The sequence below is a fragment of the Chrysochloris asiatica genome, unplaced genomic scaffold (assembly GCF_000296735.1).
Source record: "Chrysochloris asiatica unplaced genomic scaffold, ChrAsi1.0 scaffold00349, whole genome shotgun sequence".
NCBI lineage: Eukaryota > Metazoa > Chordata > Mammalia > Afrosoricida > Chrysochloridae > Chrysochloris > Chrysochloris asiatica.
Genome location: NW_006408867.1, coordinates 262,082 through 284,145, shown reverse-complemented (window position 1 = coordinate 284,145; position 22,064 = coordinate 262,082). Strand labels below are relative to the sequence as shown.

Genomic DNA, 22,064 nt, shown 5'->3' with positions numbered 1-22,064 from the left:
TGGTAGCATAGTGGTTATGAGTTGGACTGCTAACCTCAAGGTCAGCAGTTCGAAACTGCCAGCTCTTCCGCGGGAGTAAGATGGGGCTTTCAGCTCCCGTAAAGATTTACAGCCTTAGAAATCCTGTACATGGTCACTATGAGTCGGAACCGACTTCACGGCACATAACCATCACCACCCGACAGTGCCACCTGGTGTAGTCCGTAGCCCCTTAGTAACACCAGTATCTAAAACATTGCTTCAATTCAGTTTTTAAGCACACCAAATTTTATTTCCCTGAATGGTCTCAATGTGAGCAGACAAGAGGAATCTCAGTTTGTTATGAATATCCACACAGCTCAATTGCACATGGAATATTCCAGAATAGACCATGTGATGGGCCAAAACAACCCTCCATAACTTTCAACAGGGCAGAAGTAACAACCATGTTTTCCAGTCTAAAGGGCATGAAACTATAAAATGAGTAAGTTCTAGAAAGTCATAAATATGAAAATGAAACACTTAACCTTTTTCTAAGGGGCCCTGGAACCGGCCCCCAGGGAGAAAGACCTGAGAGTTTCTAAGAAAACCTGATGGAACACTTGTCCTTTGTGTTTTCCAGGAAAGAGGACTTGATGGTACCAAACAATGAGCTCTTCTACAAGGAAGCTGTGTGGCAGAGGTTTCCAATCAGGTGCTCATAAAGGTTGTTGGTTGGAACTCATTCAGGGTTCGTAGTAATAAAAGACTTCCATACAAAGATCACAGCCAAGATAAATCTATTGAGCATTTCTATCCTGCAGCATATAAGATCATCAGAAGTAGGAATGAACTCTGCGGCAGTATTTTTTAGGGAGAAGGGTTAAGGGAAGAACTTTGCTAGGTGTCAACAAATCTTAAGGGACAGATAGGAGGTGAAGTTGGAATGTTCTTGTTGGCTGGACATCCTACACATCCTAGGTATCTTACGTACAATATACAGAGCTAAAAAACCCAACCCAACACAAGGTCCTTAAGGTCACTTGTAAGGCTCAGCTGCTAGCCAAAAGGTAGGCAGTGTGAACCTGGAAGACCAGCTGCACCTGGAAGATGTGAGTCTTCTATTAGACTTAGACCTTAAAGGACAGCATTGACTCAAGGACAAAGTTCATAAGGGCTGGAAAAGGAGTAAGAATGGAATCAGGGAACACAGAAAGTGGGACAAGTGATGTTATGTGACAGGACTGCAATCATGGAGATGAAACCAAATGTGCATTTGCTGAACTGAAAAGGGATGATCTGCTCTGTAAACTTTCACTCAATTCCCAATAAAGAGTTGAAAAAATAAAGATTTACAGCTTTGGCATGGGGCAGTTTTGTCCTTTAAGGTCACTTAGTCAGAAACACAGTGCTAGTAAATTTTGTTTAAGAGATTTAAAAAGAAAGACTTAAAGAAATCTCTGAGAGTTTGCCGTCGCCATCAACTTCCTTGGATGGTTTGTCGACAACTGTTGCTTCAATTCTTTTGTTAGCTTTTTCAGACCACTCTCTTTCCACCTATGCACTGTCACCGTGGCATTCTGTTCATACCTTCATTAAAACTCTAATCACATGGTATTTACAATTTCTCTCCTTAAACTAGGACGTGAGCTCTTTAAATCCAGCAGCCCAAGACTGTTTGATTTTGTGAGCGATTTAATTTTTTGCGCCGACCTCCATGTCTGTGGCCTGGCGTTCGGTAATCTTAGGAAAATCAATCTTTCTATTGCACGGCAAACCTAGGTTAAATCGGTCGTAAATTGGGGATGAGATAGAAATTCATGAGTGCAAATAACTTGAATTGTGGCCGAGAGGGAGGCGAGGTGCAGCACAACTACCAAGACAACATTACTGCTGCAGCTATCGCAGCCAATTCTCGGTCAGTTGCTCAAATTTCAACGTTCGCGAGATCACGTTTGAGCGCCCGTTCTTACGCTACAGAGACCCGCCACACAGGCTTCCAAACGAACGCTTCCGGGACTGTGACCCGGATGCGGAAGTATAATGCTCAAGCTGTCAGAGTTACTGTGTGATTTGGAGGTGGTCGCCGCAACTAGAGAATTGTTTTCGCTGCGTTTTTCTTGCCTCTAGGCGCTTCCCCCCTGGCGGGTGGGAGTGTAGGGTTAGAGGAGCGAGATGAGCACCATGTTCGCTGACACACTGCTCATCGTTTTTATCTCCGTGTGCACGGCTCTTCTAGCTGAGGGTGAGAGCGGCTACTTCCTCTGGCGTTTGATCAATCTTGTGGGAGGGGTGGGCTGGAGACTTGGGACCCTCGTGTTGCCGGGAAAGTAAGGTCGGGATCCTTTCTTGTTTAGATTCTCCTAGACTGTCCTGCTGGAAACCTCGGGGCAACTCCTGAGGTGGAGTGAGACGGGTAGTGTGAAATTGATTGCCTCATTTTTTTTTTTGGGGGGGGGGGGTCTGGGTACGTTTCACTTCCCTGTCTGTGTAGACATTTTCACATCATGTTACAGCTGTTTTGGTTGAAAAGTCAGCTGTCTTTATGCTTAAAAAAAAGTTAACGGGTAAATAGAAAGCAAAAAGTTGATATCCCACCTTTTCTAACCTACTGCCATCAGGTTGATTCCGACTCATAGCGACCCTATATAGGGTTTCCATGGTTTCATATCTCTACTGGAACAGATAGCCTCAGCTTTCTGCCTCGGAACGGCTGGTAGGTTTAAACTGTCTGTCTTGCAGTTAGCAGGCCAGTTCTTATCCTACAGTGCCAGTAGGGCATCTTTCCCTAACATAGCCACGAATTAACTGTTGGTTGTAACAGCCCCAAATACTTTTAATTTTTCAGGCATAACATGGGTCCTGGTCTACAGGACAGACAAATACAAGAGATTGAAAGCAGAAGTGGAAAAGCAGAGTAAAAAATGTGAGTATGGCTATATCATTTAGAAAGTTTCAACATATCAAATACCTACTGAGTGCACGCGTACCATAAATACGTATTTTAGGAGCACTGGCTTTGATAACAAAACTTTACAGGAATAGGAAGATGAATCCAAATAGAATTAAGTCTGTTTTAAAACAAAAGATTTGTATGCAAAAAAAGTATCAGGCAAATTGAAAATAAGTTATTGACATGGGAGGTACTTATTATCTGTGATAGTGACAGTTTGAATCTACCAGCAGCTCTGAGGGAGAGAGATGAGGCTTTCTGCTCCTGAAAAGTGTTACTGCCTTGGAAACTCTATTCAGGGAACCAACTAGATGGCACACCACCACCATAGAGTGGGTTCTGAAGAAGGAATCTCACTCATTTGACCACAGAAGGCTTCATGAGATAAATGGCCTTATAGAGTTGTTGTAGTTTTCTTTTTTAGAAATGTTAGAAATTAGCCCTTTGGTATGTCGTTGCAAAGACATTTTTCCCAATCTATAGGCTCCGTTTTTACTCTTCTGGTGGTATCTTTTTTTCATCCACACTCTGGCTGTAGAATTTATTTAATCAGCTTTTTAAAAAGACAAATAGATCATTTTTCAACATAATCTCCTTGCTTCTCTATACACTTTATCAACAAGCTTTCATATTCCCTTATTAAAAAATACTTTAGTCTGTGATGCAAACCACGAATGTGTCGCTGCCTTCACTTCTTTGTCAAAGGTGAATCTTTGTCCTCAAAAGGCTGTATTCAGGGGACCAGCATGTGAATGTCCAATGGAGCAAGATAAGGCTATAGGGAGGATGCCCAAACACCTCAAAACGAAGTTTTTGTGGAGTGTCAACATAGGGGGTAGAGGTGTGGGACGTACATTGTCATGTAAGATCATAACACCATTGGATAGATAGCATTCCTCTGCTTAATCTAAAGTTTAAGCTTCAGCTTTTCAGTAAGCATCTCACTGTAACTTTTTGAATGTTGAACTGTTTTTGGTGGTATCTTTTGATGCACATAAGTGTCTAATGTGTAGGCGGTCCCAGTCATCTATTTTGTTTTCTGTTTGTGTATTTTTAGAAATTCTTGACAGTGTATTTATGCCAGGTTTTAGAGCCCCTAAGATTGTCCCTATTTTTTCATTGATTTAGGTTTTGCATTTAGTTTTTGTGTATGGTATGAGATATTGGTCTTGTTTCATTCTTCTGCAAATGAAATTCCAATTTGCCAGCACCATTTGTTGAAGAGAGTATCTTTTTCCCATTTAATGTATTTTGGCCCTTTGCCAAAGATTAGCCGACTATGTGGATGGATTTACTCCATATTTTGCCATTGATCTATGTTCTTTTGTTGTACCAGTACCAGGCTATTTTGACCACTGTTACTGTGTAGTAAATTTTGGTATCAGGGAGTAAGAGGCCTCCAACTTTGTTCTTCTTAAGCAGTGCTTTGCTTATCTGAGGTTGCTTTCCTTTCCACATAAAGTTAGTCATCAGTTTTCCCATCTCTTTAAAGAATGATGTTGGAATCTGGATTGTATTGTTGTTAAATGCCATTGAGTTGGTTTCAACTCATAGCGACCCTTATGTACAACAGAGTGAAACACTGCCCAGCTCTGTGATATCCTCACTGTTGCTGTGTTTGAGACCATTTTTGCTGTCACTGTACCAATCCATCTCATTAAGGGTCTTCCTCTTTTTTTGCTGATGCTCCACTTTACCAAACATGATGGCCTTCTCCAGGGACTAGTCCCTTCTAACAACATGCCCAAAATGTGAGAGACGAAATCTCACCATCCTCAGTTCTAAGGAGTATTGTGGCTGTACTTCTTCTAAGACAGATTTATTTGTTCTTCTGGCCGTCCATGGTATTTTCAGTATTGTTCTTCACCACCATTCAAATGCATTGATCCAGTCTTCCTTTTTCATGTCCAATTTTCACATGCATGTGAGGCTTTGCAATACTATGGCTTGGGTCATGTGAACCTTAGTCCTCAGACTGACATCTTTGCTCTATAAAAATGTATTGAAGTCATTTTTAGCAGACTTGCCAATGTAATGTAATCAAATGTAATATATCATTTGATTGCTTAACTGCTGCTTCCATAAACATTGATTATGGATCCAAGCAAATTGAACTCTTTGACAACTTCAATCTTTTCTCTACTCACTTGTGTAGTTGTGAGGATTTTTGTTTTCTTTATATTGAGGCGCAATCCATACTGAAGGCTATACTATTTGATCTTCAACAGTATGTCAAGTTCTTCTCACTTCCAGAAAGTACTATATGAATATCACAGATTATTAATGAGTCTTCCTCCAATTCTGATGCCATGTTGTTCTTTATATAATCCAACTTCTTGGATTATTTGCTCAGCATATAGAATTGAATAAGTTTGGTGAAAAGATACAACCTTGGTGCACCCCATTCTTGATTTTAAGCTATTTAGTATCCTGTTGCTCTAACAACTGCCTCTTCTTCCATTAACAGGTTCCTCATGAGCACAATTAAGTGTTCTGGAATACCCATTCTTCTCAGTGTTATTCATAGCTTGTCATGATGCACACCTTCAAAAGCCTTTGCATAGGCAATAGAGCACAAGTAAACATCTTTCTGGTATTCTCTGTTTTCAGCCAAGATCCATCTGACATCAACAGTGATTCCCTAGTTCCATGTTCTCTTCTGAATCTGGCTTGAATTTTTCAAAGTTTACTGTTGATGTACTATTGCAACTGGATTTTAATTATCTTCAGCAAAATTTTACTTGTATATGATATTAATGTTATTATTCAATAACTCTTGCATTCCATTGAGTCATCTCTCTTTGGAATGGGCACAAATGTGGATCTCTTCCAATCCTTTGATCAGGTAGCTATCTTCCAAATTTCTTGGCAGAGATGAGTGAGTGCCTCTGTGAGAAATAGCTGTTTGGGGTGATCCTTCTTCAGAATCAAGGATATCTTGGGGGATAACAAGTTGGCGTGACAAAAGGGAACTATGAGAAGAGGAAGAGACTAGTTTGACCTATTGTTGTTAAGTGCTGTTGAGTCGGTTCCGACCCATAGCGACCCTGTACAGGGTTTCCGAGGGTGTAAATCTTTACAGGAGTAGAAAGCCTCATCTTTTTCCCACGGAGCGGCTGTTAGTTTCGAACTGCTGACCTTAAGGTTCACAGCCTGATTCATAACCACTAGACTACCAGAGCTATTAGACTCTTTAAAATAAGAATACACTCATCAAGGAAGTAGGGGAAGTTCATGGGGAGGGGGTAAAACTAACTTTAAATGAAACTGCACCCTTATAGGGACTAGTAGGCCATTTGGGAAAGATTGTAAACTCCAAAGTACCCAGTAAAGGAGAAATGGAGGAGGGGCTTTTTCTGAATTAGGTTAATAAAACTCTTTGTCAAATGGCCATGAGGCATGGGCTGGGTGCCAGATTTTGCAAAATCGAATACAGAAAACCTCACTCTCACTAAAATGAGTACAGATTGGATTACTTGGACCTTTGTCAGTATAGACATGTTTCTCACACCTCCAGTGCTGCATTAGTTTGATAAAAGGTTATAATTTGTATTCCAGCAATTCCTGGTGCTGTGTTTTTTGCAAATGCTTTCAGTGCAGCTTGGACATCTTCCTTTAGTACCATTGGATCTTGACCATATGCTACCTCTTGAAATGTTTGAACTTTTGGTACAGTGATTCTGTATATTCCTTCCATTTTTTTTTTATGTTTTCTGTATCAATAATTTGCCCATAGAATTCTTCAATATTGCAAGCCAAACCTTTCTCCTTCAGTTCTTTCAGCTTGAGAAATGCTAAGTGTGTTCTTCCCTTTTAATTTTCTAATGCTAATTCTTTGCACATTTTATTATAATATTTGACTTTGTCTTCTTGAATTGCCTTTCGAATTTATCTATTCAAATTGCTTACTTCTTTATATCTTACATTTTCTTTAGGTTCTTTATATCAAGAGCAAGTTTCAGAATATCTTCTGGCATCTACTTTGGTCTTCTAAAATCTTTTTTAAGGAACTTTTGCTTTCTTTATGATGTTTTTGATGAGATCTCACAACTCCTCTGTCTCTGGTGGGTAGTGTCTAATGCATCAAATGTTTTTGAGATGGTCTCTGAATTCAGGTGGGATATACTTAAAGTCATTTTGACTTTCATGAACTTGTTTTAATTGTCTCCAGCTTCAGCTTGAACTTTCATATGACTAATTGATGTTCTATTCCACAGTCTGCCCCTGGCCTTGTTTTGACTGATATATTGAGCTTCTCTCTGTCATGTCTTCCTTCAGATGTAGTCAGTTTATTTCCTGTGCATTCCATCTGATGAGGTCCTTTAAACACTAGCCAAGTAGTTGTGTTATAGTCCTTCTGGAATATTGTGGTTAAGTGCCTTTGAGTCGGTTCTAACTCATAGCAACCTTGTGTATGGTTTTCAAGTCTAAGTTATTGGGAACAGAAAGCCTCATCTTTATCCTAAGGAGAGGCTGGTGGGTTCGAATTACAGATTTTGTAAGTCACCAGGATAATGCTTATTCTACAGAAGCACCAAGACTCCTCTGTCTAAAATTGTTGTTGTTGTTAAGTGCTGTCGAGTTGGTTCTGACTCATAGTGACCCTTTAGAGGGTTTTCCAGGAGCAACTAGTATGTTTGAACCACTGACTTTGTAGTTGACAGTCCAGTGCTTATTCTGCAGTGCCATCTAGAATAGCACCTTTATGTAGGTACCCAATAACAGATGAACGACTTCTTAGCTTTGATAGGAAATATTAGAATGGACAGCAATCTGAGAGAAAAGAACTAGACCTAAGATAATTAGTCTCAGCTGACAGTCTGGAAATCTTCTGTTTTGATCATGATTGTGACTTGATACAATCCTTATGGCAGTGCTTACTATGTTGTTTTATTCTTTGAGTGTTAATATCTACCCTTTACTGTCAGCAAGTATGGGAACAGGCCATGCTCAAAGTCAATATGTTACTTTTTTAAAGTTTCTTTTATCTTTTTCAGCAACCATAAAGCATCTTTGATTTCTTTAGCATAATGCATGGTTAATTTTTCTATATTACTTTATTCTTTACAGTAGAAAAGAAGAAGGAAACAATAACAGAGTCAGCTGGTCGGCAGCAGAAAAAGAAAATAGGTAAGATGGGTTATTGATAGAAACAAAATCTTCCCCAAAATAGAATTTCAGATGATGAAAATAAAGTTAATAGTGATGATTTGCATTTTTTTAAGTTCATGATTTAAAAATCACATGCATACATTGTCTCTCTTGATTCTCACAACTGCTCTCTGAGGTTGTTTAGTGCCATCGAGTCGGTTCTGTCTCATAGTGACTCTGTATAGGGTTTCTGAGGAGTAGCTGGTGGACTTGAACCACCGACCTGACCTTAGGTTTAAACCAATTTAGCATTACAGTGCATTAACTTGATTCAAGCAATCACTCTTTTTTGTTCATAGCTTTGAAATGTTCAGTTGTAGTAAAATTATGTTGACATTTGTGGCTCTTGAACATGGCTGAGGGTGTTTTTTTCCACAGCTGATGATTTTTACAGTCAACCTGAGTTACTTGTATTTTTATTGCCTGGCTTTCTTTTGAGGGGGAGGGGAAGAATTTAACAAACAAATTTATTTTCTCATAGTTTAGGAGGCTACTAGTTAAAATTCAGGACTTCTATGGCAATTCTTCCCACTCTGTTGTCTTTGAAGTAAGGTCCTTGTTTCTTCTGAACTTTTTGTTCTTGAGCAATCTTCTTATAGCTTGGCATCTTTCTTCCCTTACTTCTGCTTGCTCACTTGCTTGTTTAATCTCTTTTATATTTTAAAAGAGATTGACTCAAGACACACCTGTACTAATCCTGCATCATTAGCATCCCAAAGACAGTCCATTCCCAAATTGGATTATGATCACAGACATAAAGATTGACTCAAGGCACACCTGTACTAATCCTGCATCATTAGCATCCCAAAGACAGTCCATTCCCAAATTGGATTATGATCACAGACATAAAGATTGACTCAAGGCACACCTGTACTAATCCTGCCTCATCAGCATCACAAAGACAACCCATTCTCAGTTGGGTTATGATCACAGACATGGAGGGTACAATTTGTAACACATTTTTTGGGGAACACAATTTAATACATTGTTGTTGTTAGTGTAGTTGTTGTTAGAGTCAGTTCCAATTCACAGTGACCGAATATAGGGTTTCCAAGGAGCAGCTGATGGATTTGAACTGCCGACCTTGCAATAAGCAATCCGTTGTTTATCCATAATCAACACACCAGGACTCCATTTAATCCAGTGTTTTATTGTTAAGTGTAGTTGAATCATTTCTGACTCATAGTGACCCCATGTAGGGTTTCCGAGGAGCAGCTAGTGGGTTTGAACTGCTGATCTTGTTTGAAGTCCAGTGCTGATCCTACAGCACCATACCAGGAGTCCTTACTTATTTGGTACTTCTATATGATACTATAGGACAGACTCCTTGTGTGGCATTGTAGGAAAAGCCCTAGAATGCTAACGAAAACAGCAGTTCAGACCTACTAGTTGCTTTTTGGAAACCACCCTATACGTGTTCACTATGAGTTGGAACTGACTTGCTGTCACTTAACAACAAGATCATATATATGTGTATATGAATACAGGGCGTGATGAATCTCTTTTGACTGTTGTTATTTTTTAGGAGCTGCTGAGTTGGTTCCAACTCATAGTGACCTTATGCACAACATGACTCTGTCCTGCCCTGTACCAACCTTACAATCATTGTTATGCTTGAACCCACTGCTGCTGCTCCTGTGCCAATCCATCTCATTGGGGGTCTGCCTTGTTTTTGCTGACCTTCCACTTTTCCAAACATAATGCCCTTCTCCAGTGACTGTAACCTCCTGATAATGTGTCCAAAGTATGAAACATGAAGTCTGGCCATGTTGGCTTCTAAGGAGCATTCTGCCTATAAATCCAACACGGATTTGTTTGTTCTTCTGGCAGTCCATGGTACTTTTAATATTCTTCTCCAACACCATAGCTCAAATGTATCCATTCTTCTAAGGTCTTCCTTATTCATTGTCCAACTTTCACATATATATGAGGCTATTGAAAATACCATGGCTTGGGTCAGGTGCTTCTTAGTCATCAAACTGACATCTTTGCTCTTGAGCACTCTAAAGAGGTCTTGTGCAGAAGATTTGTCTAATGCAATACATCCTTTGAATTTTTGATTGCTGCTTTCATGAGTGGTGATGGTATATCTAAGCAAAATAAAGTCTTTGACAACTTCAATCTTTTCCCCATCTAACATGATGCTAATTATTGGTCCAGTGTTGAGGGTGAGAATTTTTGTTTTACTTATATTGAGGTACAACCCATATTGAAGTCCAGGGTCTTTGATCTTCATCAGTAAGTATTTTAAATCCTCTTGGCTTTCAGCAAGCAAGGTTGTATCATCTGCTTATCGTAGGTTGTGAATGAGTCTTCCTCTAATCGTGATGCCACGTTCTTTTTAACATAATCCAGCTTCTCATATTATTTGCTTAACATACAGATTGAATAAGTATGGTGAAAGAATGTAACCGTGGCGTATACCTTTCATGATTTTAAAACATTCAGTGTTCCCTTGTTATATTTGAATGACTCCCTCTTGGTCTATGAAGAAGTTCTTTTTGGTGGAGTGACTCTGTATTCTTTCCTGCATCAGTCAATATTTTGTCCATAGAATCCTAAAATTTTTCAAGTCAAGAAAGGCATAGAATTTCATCCAAAGAGAAGAATTATTACTATCAGAGAGGCTTAGTTTCAGCCAAAAAGAAGAATTGAGGCATAATTCTGCCTATGTGTTAAGTGCTGAGGTTCCAGATTGATTAAGGTAATGAAAGAGTAATTCATATAGGACAGTGAACATTAAACGACATATACTGTGTATTTCCAACACCCAGAACCTTTCATTTCCCAGATCCTCAAGGCACATAGGGGAGGTTTTAGACATACATTTCATCGCATGTCAGCATAACATAACACATGAAAGAAACTGGGAAGCTCAATCATCTTGGAAGTCTGGGTAATTAATATTTGAGACACCATATACCGTCAGGTGTGGTGTTGGGGGTTTTAATGTGCTGGATTGCAAAGTTGGTTTGAACCGCAAGGTTAGTGGCTCAAGCTCACCACCCACTCCTTGGAAACCCTATACAGGGTCGCTGTGAGTCAGAACCGACTTAACAGCACTTAACAATTACATAAAATCAGGAAGTCTTGGCATGGCGCTGTAGGATTAAGCACTGAACTGCTAACCACAAGGTCAGACATTCAAACCCACCAGCCACTCCTTGAAAACCCTATTTATGGTAACTGTGAATTAGAATTGACCTGGTAGCACTTAGCAACAACAGTAAGTACAATCATATGTTTACAGTTAAAGAATCTGCTGATTGGCAGTTCCCATTGGAGTAATATAAAAAGTCTTAGATAATTAAGACATAACAGAGGCAATTTGTTTTTCAAAATTGTAGTTTAAAGATTGTATTTGTTTAACTTGAAATATTTAGTACTCTGCTATTTAAAAATTTTCTTTCAGTAGAAAATATGCACTATTGCAGGTATTTATTTCATCTTACTAAGTGATATGGAGTCCTGGTGTGGCGCTGTGGGTTAATGTGCTGGACTGCAAAGTCAGTTTGAACTGCAAGGTTGGTGGTTCAAGCTTATCAGATGCTCCTAGGAAACCCTATATATGGTCTTTATGGGTCGGAACCAACTCAATGGCACTTAAATAACAACAACAACATTAAGTGATACTGAGACAGAAGTGCTTTTATAATCACCGGGCAGTGACAATCCAGCTAACATCTGTTCTGTGCTCACCACTGTGTATATTAACCATTTCATTTTTCAGAGAGACAAGAAGAGAAACTGAAAAATAACAACAGAGATCTATCAATGGTAAGAGTCCAAAGTATAGCTTTGTGTAGAACCACTGAATATTTTTAATAAAAGACCCTGATTTGCATCAAGCACATTGCACTTCCCTTTTCAGAAATGTGTTGTCAGTGTATGTTATACGAAATAGTGTTTTCTGGGCTGAATGGAAGTAAAAATAATCGACTATTCTTAACTTCATTTTAACACCAATGGCTAGCTTTTTAAGGTTGTCTTGGGGTACCTCTCTCACATTTGTTGTGTACTTTCTTTACTGTGTTTTAAAACAAAGTAGTTTATCTTCTTTCTCTCCCTTAATAATACTGAATCTTTGGATTAGTGCTGACCTGTGTAGTCTCAGCACAGGAGTGGGAATGTTGTAGATGGCTTTTATAAGTGCCTTTTGTTCTTTAAGAGGCCTTGTGTTCTGGGTGGTAGACCATGCCATAAAGAGTAAGGCCATACTCGTATGATTTTATTACTCATCTATTCATTATTTGTGAGGCAGTATGTTTACGTTGTCTTTCTAAGACAGAGATAGGCTATGCTTGATTGAGTTTTTTGCTTCAGTGCATCGGGTGTCGGAATGTGGAACAGTTCTTTTTTGCTTCCTGAGAGATTTTTAAATTCTAATCAATAACGAGAGATTATAATTTAGGAGTATATGTTATTGAAAAAGTAACATTAGTACATGTTCACCAAAGCAAATTTGAAAGATATAGAACAGGGGTGGGGAATGTCCTGTCAATGGGCCATGTGTTCTTGTTGTTGTTAAGTGCCATCAAATCAGGCCCTTAAAATCATTTGATCTGACCCTGCCAAGGCAACCACAGTTCCAGCCATTACAATTGGTTTTGTTAAGTGCCGTGGAGTCATTAGGGGTGAGTTAATGAAATGTTCGACCAAATTTTGTTGTTGTTAAATGCCCCATCAAGTCAGTTCCAACCATAGTGACCCTGTATAGGGTTTCCAAGGAGTGGCTGATGAGCTATAGCGGTCAAATTTGTAAGTTGATAATTTTGTATGGCCTGCAATTGATGTTATAAGTTTTGGCAGAAAAAAGATTCCCCACCCCTGCTATAGAAGGAAGAAGAGATAAAAATTGTCCAGAAACCAAAACCATCCAGACATAACAACTGTTTATCATATAGTCTTATAATCATTTGTTTATACATTTATAAATTAAGAAATGTATGTAAGGAGGGAAGGACTTGTTGTAAGTTACAGAATATCTAAATATTGATACAGTGGCTTAAACAGATAAAGGCTTCTTATTTTCATGCAAGAAGTCCACATGTTAACATTCCTGGGCAGATGTAGCAGCTCAGTAATGTCATCATGGACCCTGACTCTGCCAAGTTTAGTTGTGAAGGCTTTTGTCCTTTTAGTTGTATAAAGGCCACTTCACCTCTAGGTGTTAAAGTCATGGCTTCAAGCAAGAAGGCCTAAAGGAATGCCAGCCAGGTTGATCCCTTAAAAAAAAGCTTTTGTTTTCCTTTCAAAAAGCCTTTTTAAAAATGACAGCAAACCAAAACTTTTGGGGTATGCATTTGTAGTGTTTTTTGTTTTGATTTTAGGGTAAAATGACAATTTGTTGGTCTCTTTACAGGTCCGTATGAAATCCATGTTTGCAATTGGCTTTTGTTTTACTGCCCTAATGGGAATGTTCAATTCCATGTGAGTTTTTTGTTTTTTGTTTTTTTTTTTAAATTTGGCTTATTATTCTGTATGTGTATGTGAACAGTTAACTTTTTGGGTAATATTTTGGTATAATTTCAAACTAATGAGAAGTTGCAAGAATAGTATATTCATTATCCAAAATTCACAGTGGTTAGCATTTTGCCTCATTTGCTTTCTCACATTTGCAGAATATCTTGCTTAAGTACACAGCTAGTAAGTGAAAAACTGAGACCCAGCCTTGATTGACTTGTTCATTTCTTTCTCCCACTACATGATATATATATACATATTTATATATTTTCCTGAATAATTTAAGAGTATTCTGGCCCTTTACCTTACCTATAATTACTTCAGTTTGTATCTCCTAAGAACAAGGACTGTATAACCTTAATGTAATTATCAAAATCAGGGAAATTTAATTTTGATAGAATATAATTTTATGATTGCTTTTTTATCACTTTAATATTAAGGATGTTTTATATATCAGACCAGATCCTAGGTGTTATATAACCCTCTGCTTTCAAGTTTTCCACACATAGTGACCCTGTAGGACACAATAGAACTGCCCTATAGGCATTCCAAGACCAAAGTCTTTATGGAAGCACACTGCCACATCTTTATCCTGTGGAGTTGCTGGTGGGTTAGAAACACCAATCTTGAGGTGAGCAGCTGAACACTTAACCACTACACCAACGGACTTCCCTTTAGGCATTGTAGTGGTGGTGGTGGCTGTGTGCCTGCCAGTCGGTTCCAACTCAAAGTGGCCGTATAGGGTTTCTGAGGCTATAAATCTTTTCAGGAGCAGACAGTTTCATCTTCCTCCTGCTGAGCAACTGGTAGATTTGAATTGCTGACCTTGCGGTTAGCAGCCCAGCTCGTAACCCACTATGTTACCAGGGTGCCATTTAGGTATTATTTGGCTTCTATAAAGAGTTTAATATGTTCCCTCTGTTCTTAAGTTTCTTATTAGCATGCTACTTCAAGTGAAGGTAGTCATATAAAGATGTTTTGACTCTTAAAATAGAGTCTTAACAACTATAATCTTGTTTAATGATAAGAGTAGGTACTCTTGTCTAAACTAACATATAGCAGTTCTGAATAATTATGGATCTACTTTGGGATAGAAGTTGGGAAAATACCCAAAGATGACAAGCAGTCATTCATTACTTTTCCAGAGCTGACCTGAGCCATCCCACATCAGGATTTCCCTGCCTTCATCCTTCTCTCCACCATCGCTTTCTTTATGCATGTCTCTCCTTCTTTCTGCACCCTCTCCGTTCTCCCCACAGTCAGTCCTTCTTGTACCACTTGTTAAGTGTGTGCTTTCTGAGTGATCATTTGTGCTTGTGTGAAAGAATTAAGAATGGCTTTATAGAGGCAGTCCTGCATGCATTTCTGTTCAGTTGTTACTGAAGTGTCCTTGCTTGACTACATCCCCAGATTATTGCACACTTCTGTATTTCTAGCCTTCTTTCTCCCCAACACCCGGTAAATACCTTTTTGTTATTCAAAATTCATGTCAAGGTTTATATACTCTATGAAATTGTTCATGATTCCTTCTTTGCCAGGCTGTGTTTGTCTCCCTCTAATGTGGTGTCGTAGGATAAGCAGTGGACCACAAGGTCAGTTTGAACTGTCAGGTTGGTAGTTTAAATTCACCAGCTGCTCCTCGATAGTCCTATACAGGGTCACTATGAGTTGGAACTGACTCAACAGCACTTAGCAACAATAGACTGAGTCCTACATAGTCTTTAAGTGTTGTAATCTGTATGTCCTTAGGATTCAGGGCCTGGTGCAAATATTTGTTGAATGAGTAAAACGATTTCTAAGTGCTTCATGGGTAAGAGTCAATATAAATCCAATCCCCAAAATGTGAAGATTATTCAGATCGTTACTTGTCCACAACTCAATCTTCTCTGACATGTTGCCCCCTAGCCACTCCCTCTCTCTGTTGTATCCATCTGGAGTGAGGGCAGAGCTCTAAGTTAACCATGAACTGCAAGGTCAGTTTGAATTTCAAGGTTGACAGTTCAAATCTATCAGCCACTCTTTGGAAACCCTTGATAGGGTTGCTATGAGTTGGAAGTGACTTGATGGCACTAAACAAGAACAGAATTCTTTTTTTTAAAAGCTTACATTATCTTTTTTTAAACTTTTTTGTGTGAATTGGGTGACAGTTTACATGGGAGAACATCAATTTTACATTCATCCTATTGAGTTCATTTCATTGCAATGAATGCAGTCCCATCCATGCATCATCATCATCATCATTCAATAGTACCTGCTTCTATTCCCTCTGTTTTTCATTTTTTTGGATGTACACCAAAACACTCGGGAATATACAGTCATCCAAACAACCAAAGGGCAGACTCTGCAAGCCTGCCCCCTGGCTGCCAGCACACAGCCCCTTGCCTTCCATGAGTGTAGAGTCCTCAGCTGCTCCATGTCTCCATGTCATCATCACTGCCTCCATCCCTGGCACCACTGCTTCTCTGGATAGGGTCCCGCATTCTACTCCAGCTCTTCTCCCTTAATGGTCCTAGGGGCCAATGTTCCTGAAATGTAAGACCAACTACTCCCCCCTTTTTACTACAGAACGTCTGTCTTCACAGTTGTGACACTTGGATTAGTCATGATGACAATCACTATTGAATCATAAGAATCTTATCCTCATCTCCTTTCACCAGACCTGTCTAGACAAGATGAAAACTATTCAGTGGGAATTCTACTCTCCTTGCACATTCTGAAACTAAACTCCCTCTTGAAAACTTGTAAGTTAGTCACTTCATGCCTTTACAGCCCCCCACCCCCATTGTAGGTGGCCAGTGTCTTAAGTTGCCCATCTCTGTCAACTCTGTGTACAGAGGGGATGGGAATGATCTTTGCTGTGAAGATTCCTTCCCTCTTGGTTGGTATGTTAATGTACTACATCCAAAAGTAAAAGTCAAGTTCATCAAATTGTTTAAGTCAAGTTCATCAAATTTACTCACCAACAGAATTCTTATATACTTAGAAATGTTCATTTCAGCATTATTCACAATAGCAAAAAGATGGAAACAATCTAAGTTCCCATTAAAAGATGAATGGAGAGATACAGATGGGTAACTTGTGATACTGTAGTGAATAATACTTATCAGGATGGATTATGAGGGTTGGAAATGCAAAGGTGGAAGTTTTGTAACAAGGAAGGGAGTGATTAATTCTCCAGGATAGGAGCGGAGGCCTCTGGGACCATCAATGGAGAAGAGCCGAGAGCAGGACCCTACCCAGAGAAACAGAGATGCCTGAGATAGAGACAGAGATGATGATGTGGAGTGATGAAGCGACTGGGAACCTTGGACCCAGAGAGGGAAAGGGACTGTGGGCTGAAAACTGGGGGGAGGAGGGGGAAGTGTAAGGGTCGGGTTTCTGGGATATACCCTTTGGGTGGTTGATGATGCATGGAGGGGATTGGAACCATGGCAGTGAGATGATATAAGATGGAATGAATGCAAAACTAAAGTTCTCCCATGTAAACTATCATATAATTCACAATAAAACATTAAAAAAAAAAAGATGAATGGATAAAGTATTGTACACACACACACAATGGAATACTCTGCAACATTAAAGAAAAACAGTGAGTGTATGAAACATCTCATAACCTGGAGGAACCTAGAGGACATTATGCTGAATGAAATCAGTCAGTCACAAAAGGACAAATACTGCGTGAGACCACTGCTGTAAAAAGTCAAGAAAAGGTTTACACACAGAAAAAAATCATTCTTTGAAGGTTACCAAGTAGGAGGGAGAAGGAGCGCAGATGGCTGAGTTGGTTGGTGACAGGAAAGGCAATATCAGCACAAAATGATCCTGGTGATGTGAGGATTGTAATGTATGACAACTACACACACACACACACACACACACATAGACAACTACAGGGGAAAGCTTTTCTCTGTTTTTAAGTATATTATTTTCCTTTTGTCAACTTTCTTATTCAGAGTATTGAGAAGTACTAGCTCTTTATTTGCTTGTTTTGTTTTCCAATATTGGTGAGGTTTATGTAATGTAAGCATTTTGCTTTCTATTCAAGTATTCTAGTCTTTGTATCCTTTGCATTAAAAATATATATTATTTTGTGTCGTAGGTTAGCACCTAAAAGTTAAACGCTATGTCTCTATAAGCTGGTATGACTAACTAATTATTGTTGTTAAGTGCTATCAAGTCGGTTCCAAATCATAGTGACTCTGCATAGGGTTTCCAAGTTGCTTCGTGGGTTTGATCCACCAGCCTTGTGGTTAGCAGTCCAATGCTTATACTACAGGGCCACACCAGGCACTATGAATTTAGATGTGCAATATACATTTGGACTATACTGAACACAAATTATTCAATCTTTAATGTAAGTTCTCTGAGTTTAACTTTGATCCTCTGTTTGTTGTGGATTGAAAGACACAATCTCTAAAATCCCTTCATTGACTGCTTGGCAGATGCTTAATATAAGAAAACAAGCCTAAGGTTCAACTAAGAAGGTGCCTTAGTTACCTACTGCTGCTATACAGAAATACCACAAGTGGATGGCCTTAACACAAATGTATTTTCTCAGTTTTGTTGTTATTGTGAAGTGCTATCAAGTCTATTGCAACTCATATCGACCCTGTATAGGGTTTCTAAGGAGGGACTGATGAGTTTGAACTGCCTGTAGCACCACACTAGGACTCCATCTTCTCAATTTAGGAGGCTGGAAGTCTTAAGTTCACAGTGCCAACTCTAAGGGAGGGCTTTCTTTCTCTGGCAGCTCTGGGGGAAAGCCCTTATCTCCTTTCAGCATCTATAGGCCCAACCTTCCTGGGAGATCACCAGGTGTCTTGGCGTCAGTCTTTCCCTGGGATCTAGGAACTTCATAGTCCTGGGATCCTAGTTCCAAACGATGAACTCTAGCTCTTCCTTGGTGGGAGTAGGTCCCTCATTTCTCTGCTCTCTTGTCTCTTTTTTATCTTTGTAAGATAAAAAATGTTGCAGGCCACACTCTTGGGCTACTCTTAGATTAAGGTGGTGATAGGATTGAAGATGTTATAGCCCATCACAAGGGTGGTGGTTCAAACCCACTATCTAGTCCTTGGAAACCCTATACAGAATTACTATGAGTCAGAACTGACTCAACAGTACTTAACAACAACTGTTGTTGTTAGGTTGCTGTTAGTTGCTGTCTAGTCAGTTCCAACGCACAGCAACCCTATAATATGCACAGCAGAATGAAACACTGTCGTGTCTTGTCCCATCCTTACAATTGTTGTTCCTCTTGAGTCCATTGTTGCTGCCACTATGCCAGAACGTCCGGCTTCCCGGCACTATATCTGACAATGTTCCACTGCTATTCATAAGGTTTTTAGTGACTAAACATTCAGAAGTAGTCTGCCTCGGTGCCTCCCTATTCTTAGTCTAGAAGCTGAGCTGAAACCTGTCCACCATGGGTGAACTTGTTGGTATTTAAAGTATTGATGGCATAGCTTCCAACATCACAGTAGCACACAAACCACCACACTATGGCAAACTGACAGCTGAATGGTGGAACAACAACCCACCCTTAATTCTCTTCTTGATTTATTACGTCAGACACATATTCTGTGGGTACACAAGTTAGTCTCTGAAAGAAGTAAAGGACTTGAAGCTCCAGGTTGCTATAGAAGCAATAGGAGGTACTGTTCATAAAGCTCAAATAATAGAACCCAAACATTGAAAAAGATCTTAAATCACTGAGCACATAACTTCTCTCAGAGTACAGAGAAATTCCTTAAATAATATGCCTAGCATATAGTTTTCCATCCTTTGTTTAATTATTCCATCATGAGGAGCTTCATGGTTTCTGAGATAATTCATACTTTCATTTAAGGTTTGAAAATAATTCCTTTGACTGGGTCAAAATATGTCTCCCGGTATCCCTACTTGAGGAGCCCTGATGGCACTGTAAGAATGAAGATGGACTCCTGACCTCAAGGTCAGCAGTTCAAGCCCCCCAGTTGCTTCTCAGGAGAAAAATGAGGCTTCCGCTTTGGCAAAGATTTGCAGTCTCTGAAACCCTATACAGCATCGGGGTTGACTCAGTAACAATGGCTTTGCCTTCAGAGCTTTATCCCTAGGCTAGTTCTGCTCTTGTGGTCCCTGTACTCATTAGTAGTGGTTTTGCCATCTGTAATTGCAGATGTTCACTGTACACTTGAATGTACAGAGCTTAAGTAATCTAGCCAGAGTAAGCCATCTTTTTCTGTTTCTGACTACTGCTTTCCCTAGCTCTTTTCTTTATTAGGCAGAAACAGTTCCCTCAAGTATTCCTTATATGACAAACTCCGAGTTCCTTGGAAAATGTTAATTCATTGAAAGTAAACATTTTTAGAGAATTTTTTTAGCATTTGTTGCTGGTTTAACGTCTCATTGTAGATCAATGGTTTCACATAACTGAATAACTTACAGGACATAAGAGATTTTCTTTTTGGTTATAATTCCATGGAATTTAGTTGAAAATTACATGGAATAAAGTGATTATAAAAGACTTTGTTGAGTATGTATGTTAGTGATAAGGGAAGATAAGCCTCTTTAACTCTCTATATCTCATAGTTAAGTCTGCAGATGATTAGTCAGGGAGGCATGCCTACAATAGCTTGCTAAATTCAGAATATCATCAGAAAACATTGGGACAGTTTTATTTAATACTTTCGGTAAGTATTAAATTTTCATTTATATGAAAGTAAATTGTTTTACTTCTGGAAAAATGACCTTTTTTTTTTTAAACTTTTTATTGTGATTGGGTGAAAGTTTATAGAGCAAATTAATTTTCCATTTAATAGTACATACACATTTTGATCCATGACATTGATTGCAATCCCCCAAATATAACAGCACTTTTCCCCCCTTCTTCCTGTGTTTGCAGTTACTTTTGATCTTTCTTTGTTGTCCATGCCTGCCTTCAGAGCTCTATCGTGGGCCAGTTCTGCTCTTTTTATCTCAAATTGTTGACCATTCTAATGTGTGTATACCTTCCTGTTGATATTGTTCATCCTATAGGCCTGTCTATTGTTTTAAGTTTTTATTGTGAATTAAGTGATAGTTTACATGGGAGAACATCGGTTTTATACTCATCCTATCATATTTCATTTCATTGCAATGATTACAACCCCCTCCATGTATCATCGTTCAACAGTATTTGATTCCATTCCCTCTAGTTTTCTTTGGATATACATGAAAACACTCAGGAATATACAATAATTTAAACAACCAAAGGACACATTCTGCAAACCTGCCTCCTGGGCACTGCCACTCAGTCCCTCTCTTTCCACGAGTCTAGAGTCCTTAGCTGCTCCCTCTCTCCATGTCCTCATCTCTGCCTCCATCTCTGGTGTCGCTGCTTCTCTGGATAAGGTCCTGCATTCCACTCATGCTCTTCTCCCTTAATGGTCCTAGGGCCCTCTGATCCTGGAATGTAAGAATAACTACTCCCCTCTTTTTGTTACACAACTTACAGCTTTACAGTAGTGACAATTGCAATTAGTCACGATAACAAATACTCACTTTTGAATCATAAGAATGTTATCCTCATCTTCTTTCACCATACCCTCTAGACAAGATGAAAACTATTTAGCGGGGATTCTACCTTCCCCTGTCATGTATACATAATTTTGACAGGATATTTCTACACATGTATTTATATGTCCTACAAATATATCCGTGAATATAGTATAGCATTCAGGGGAAAGAGTTAAGAAAATTTTGTAGCCATAACCAAATGTTTTTCTAAGAAAGACTGCTAGTGGTTTTAACTAGAACTAGACTTTATTTGAATAATTCAGCTGATACTGTCATATTTTTCTGTAATATTATATTTTTTAAAGATGTATCCCTGTCCTTAATTGCATTTGTTTTATAATTTTCAATATTGTCTGATTATATAAAAGTATTTTTAAAAACTTATATCCCCAGTATCTCAACATAAACACTGATGCTGCTTCTAAAATATTTCTGTTTTAGAAAAAATACTATCATGGTGTGTATCTGTTGTTATTATGTGCTATTAAGTCAGTTCTGACTCATAACGATCCTATATGGGGTTTCCAAGGAGTGAATTTCAGCTGCCCACTTAGCTTTGTGGTTAGCAGCCCAGTGCTGATCTTAACGGTGCCACATACAGTTTAATAATCTGCTTTTTAAATCACTACTATGTAGTCTATAAGTTCCTATTCGGAAATGTTTATCCTGTTTGATGTGTGTGTTAGGGCTCTTGGAAACTTAGAAAAGAATTCTTAAAGTCTTACTGGCATTATTGTTTAGAAGAGCAGTTTCAAAGTATATTTTGGGGATTCCTGAGGCTCTTTGAGGTCAAAACTGCTTTCACAACAATTGTAAAATATTATTTGTCTTTTTTACTCATTCTGTGTATGTAGTGAAGGCTTCATGATGTGTGGTATTGTAAGTGAATGCTGAATGAAGGAGCTATAAGAATGCAGTTGTTTTCTGTTACGCTAAAGAGGTTTGCAATGGAGCTCTGGTAGCTTAGTGGTTAGGAATCAGGCTGGGAACTGCAAAGTCAGCAGTT

The 22,064-nt window shown here is 39.0% G+C and overlaps 1 protein-coding gene across 1 annotated transcript in view; it reads left to right on the top strand.

The window, feature by feature from the left end:
- The first annotated feature begins 1,994 nt into the window (after positions 1-1,994).
- Positions 1,995-22,064, top strand: part of LOC102825716 (transmembrane and coiled-coil domains protein 1-like) — a 37,449-nt gene continuing 17,379 nt past the window's right edge. The window contains exons 1-5 of the mRNA XM_006875986.1: positions 1,995-2,203; positions 2,807-2,884; positions 7,982-8,041; positions 11,793-11,839; positions 13,425-13,492. Coding sequence (XP_006876048.1) covers positions 2,134-2,203; positions 2,807-2,884; positions 7,982-8,041; positions 11,793-11,839; positions 13,425-13,492 — 323 coding nt within the window. The 5' untranslated portion in view covers positions 1,995-2,133. The remainder of the gene's footprint in view (positions 2,204-2,806; positions 2,885-7,981; positions 8,042-11,792; positions 11,840-13,424; positions 13,493-22,064) is intronic.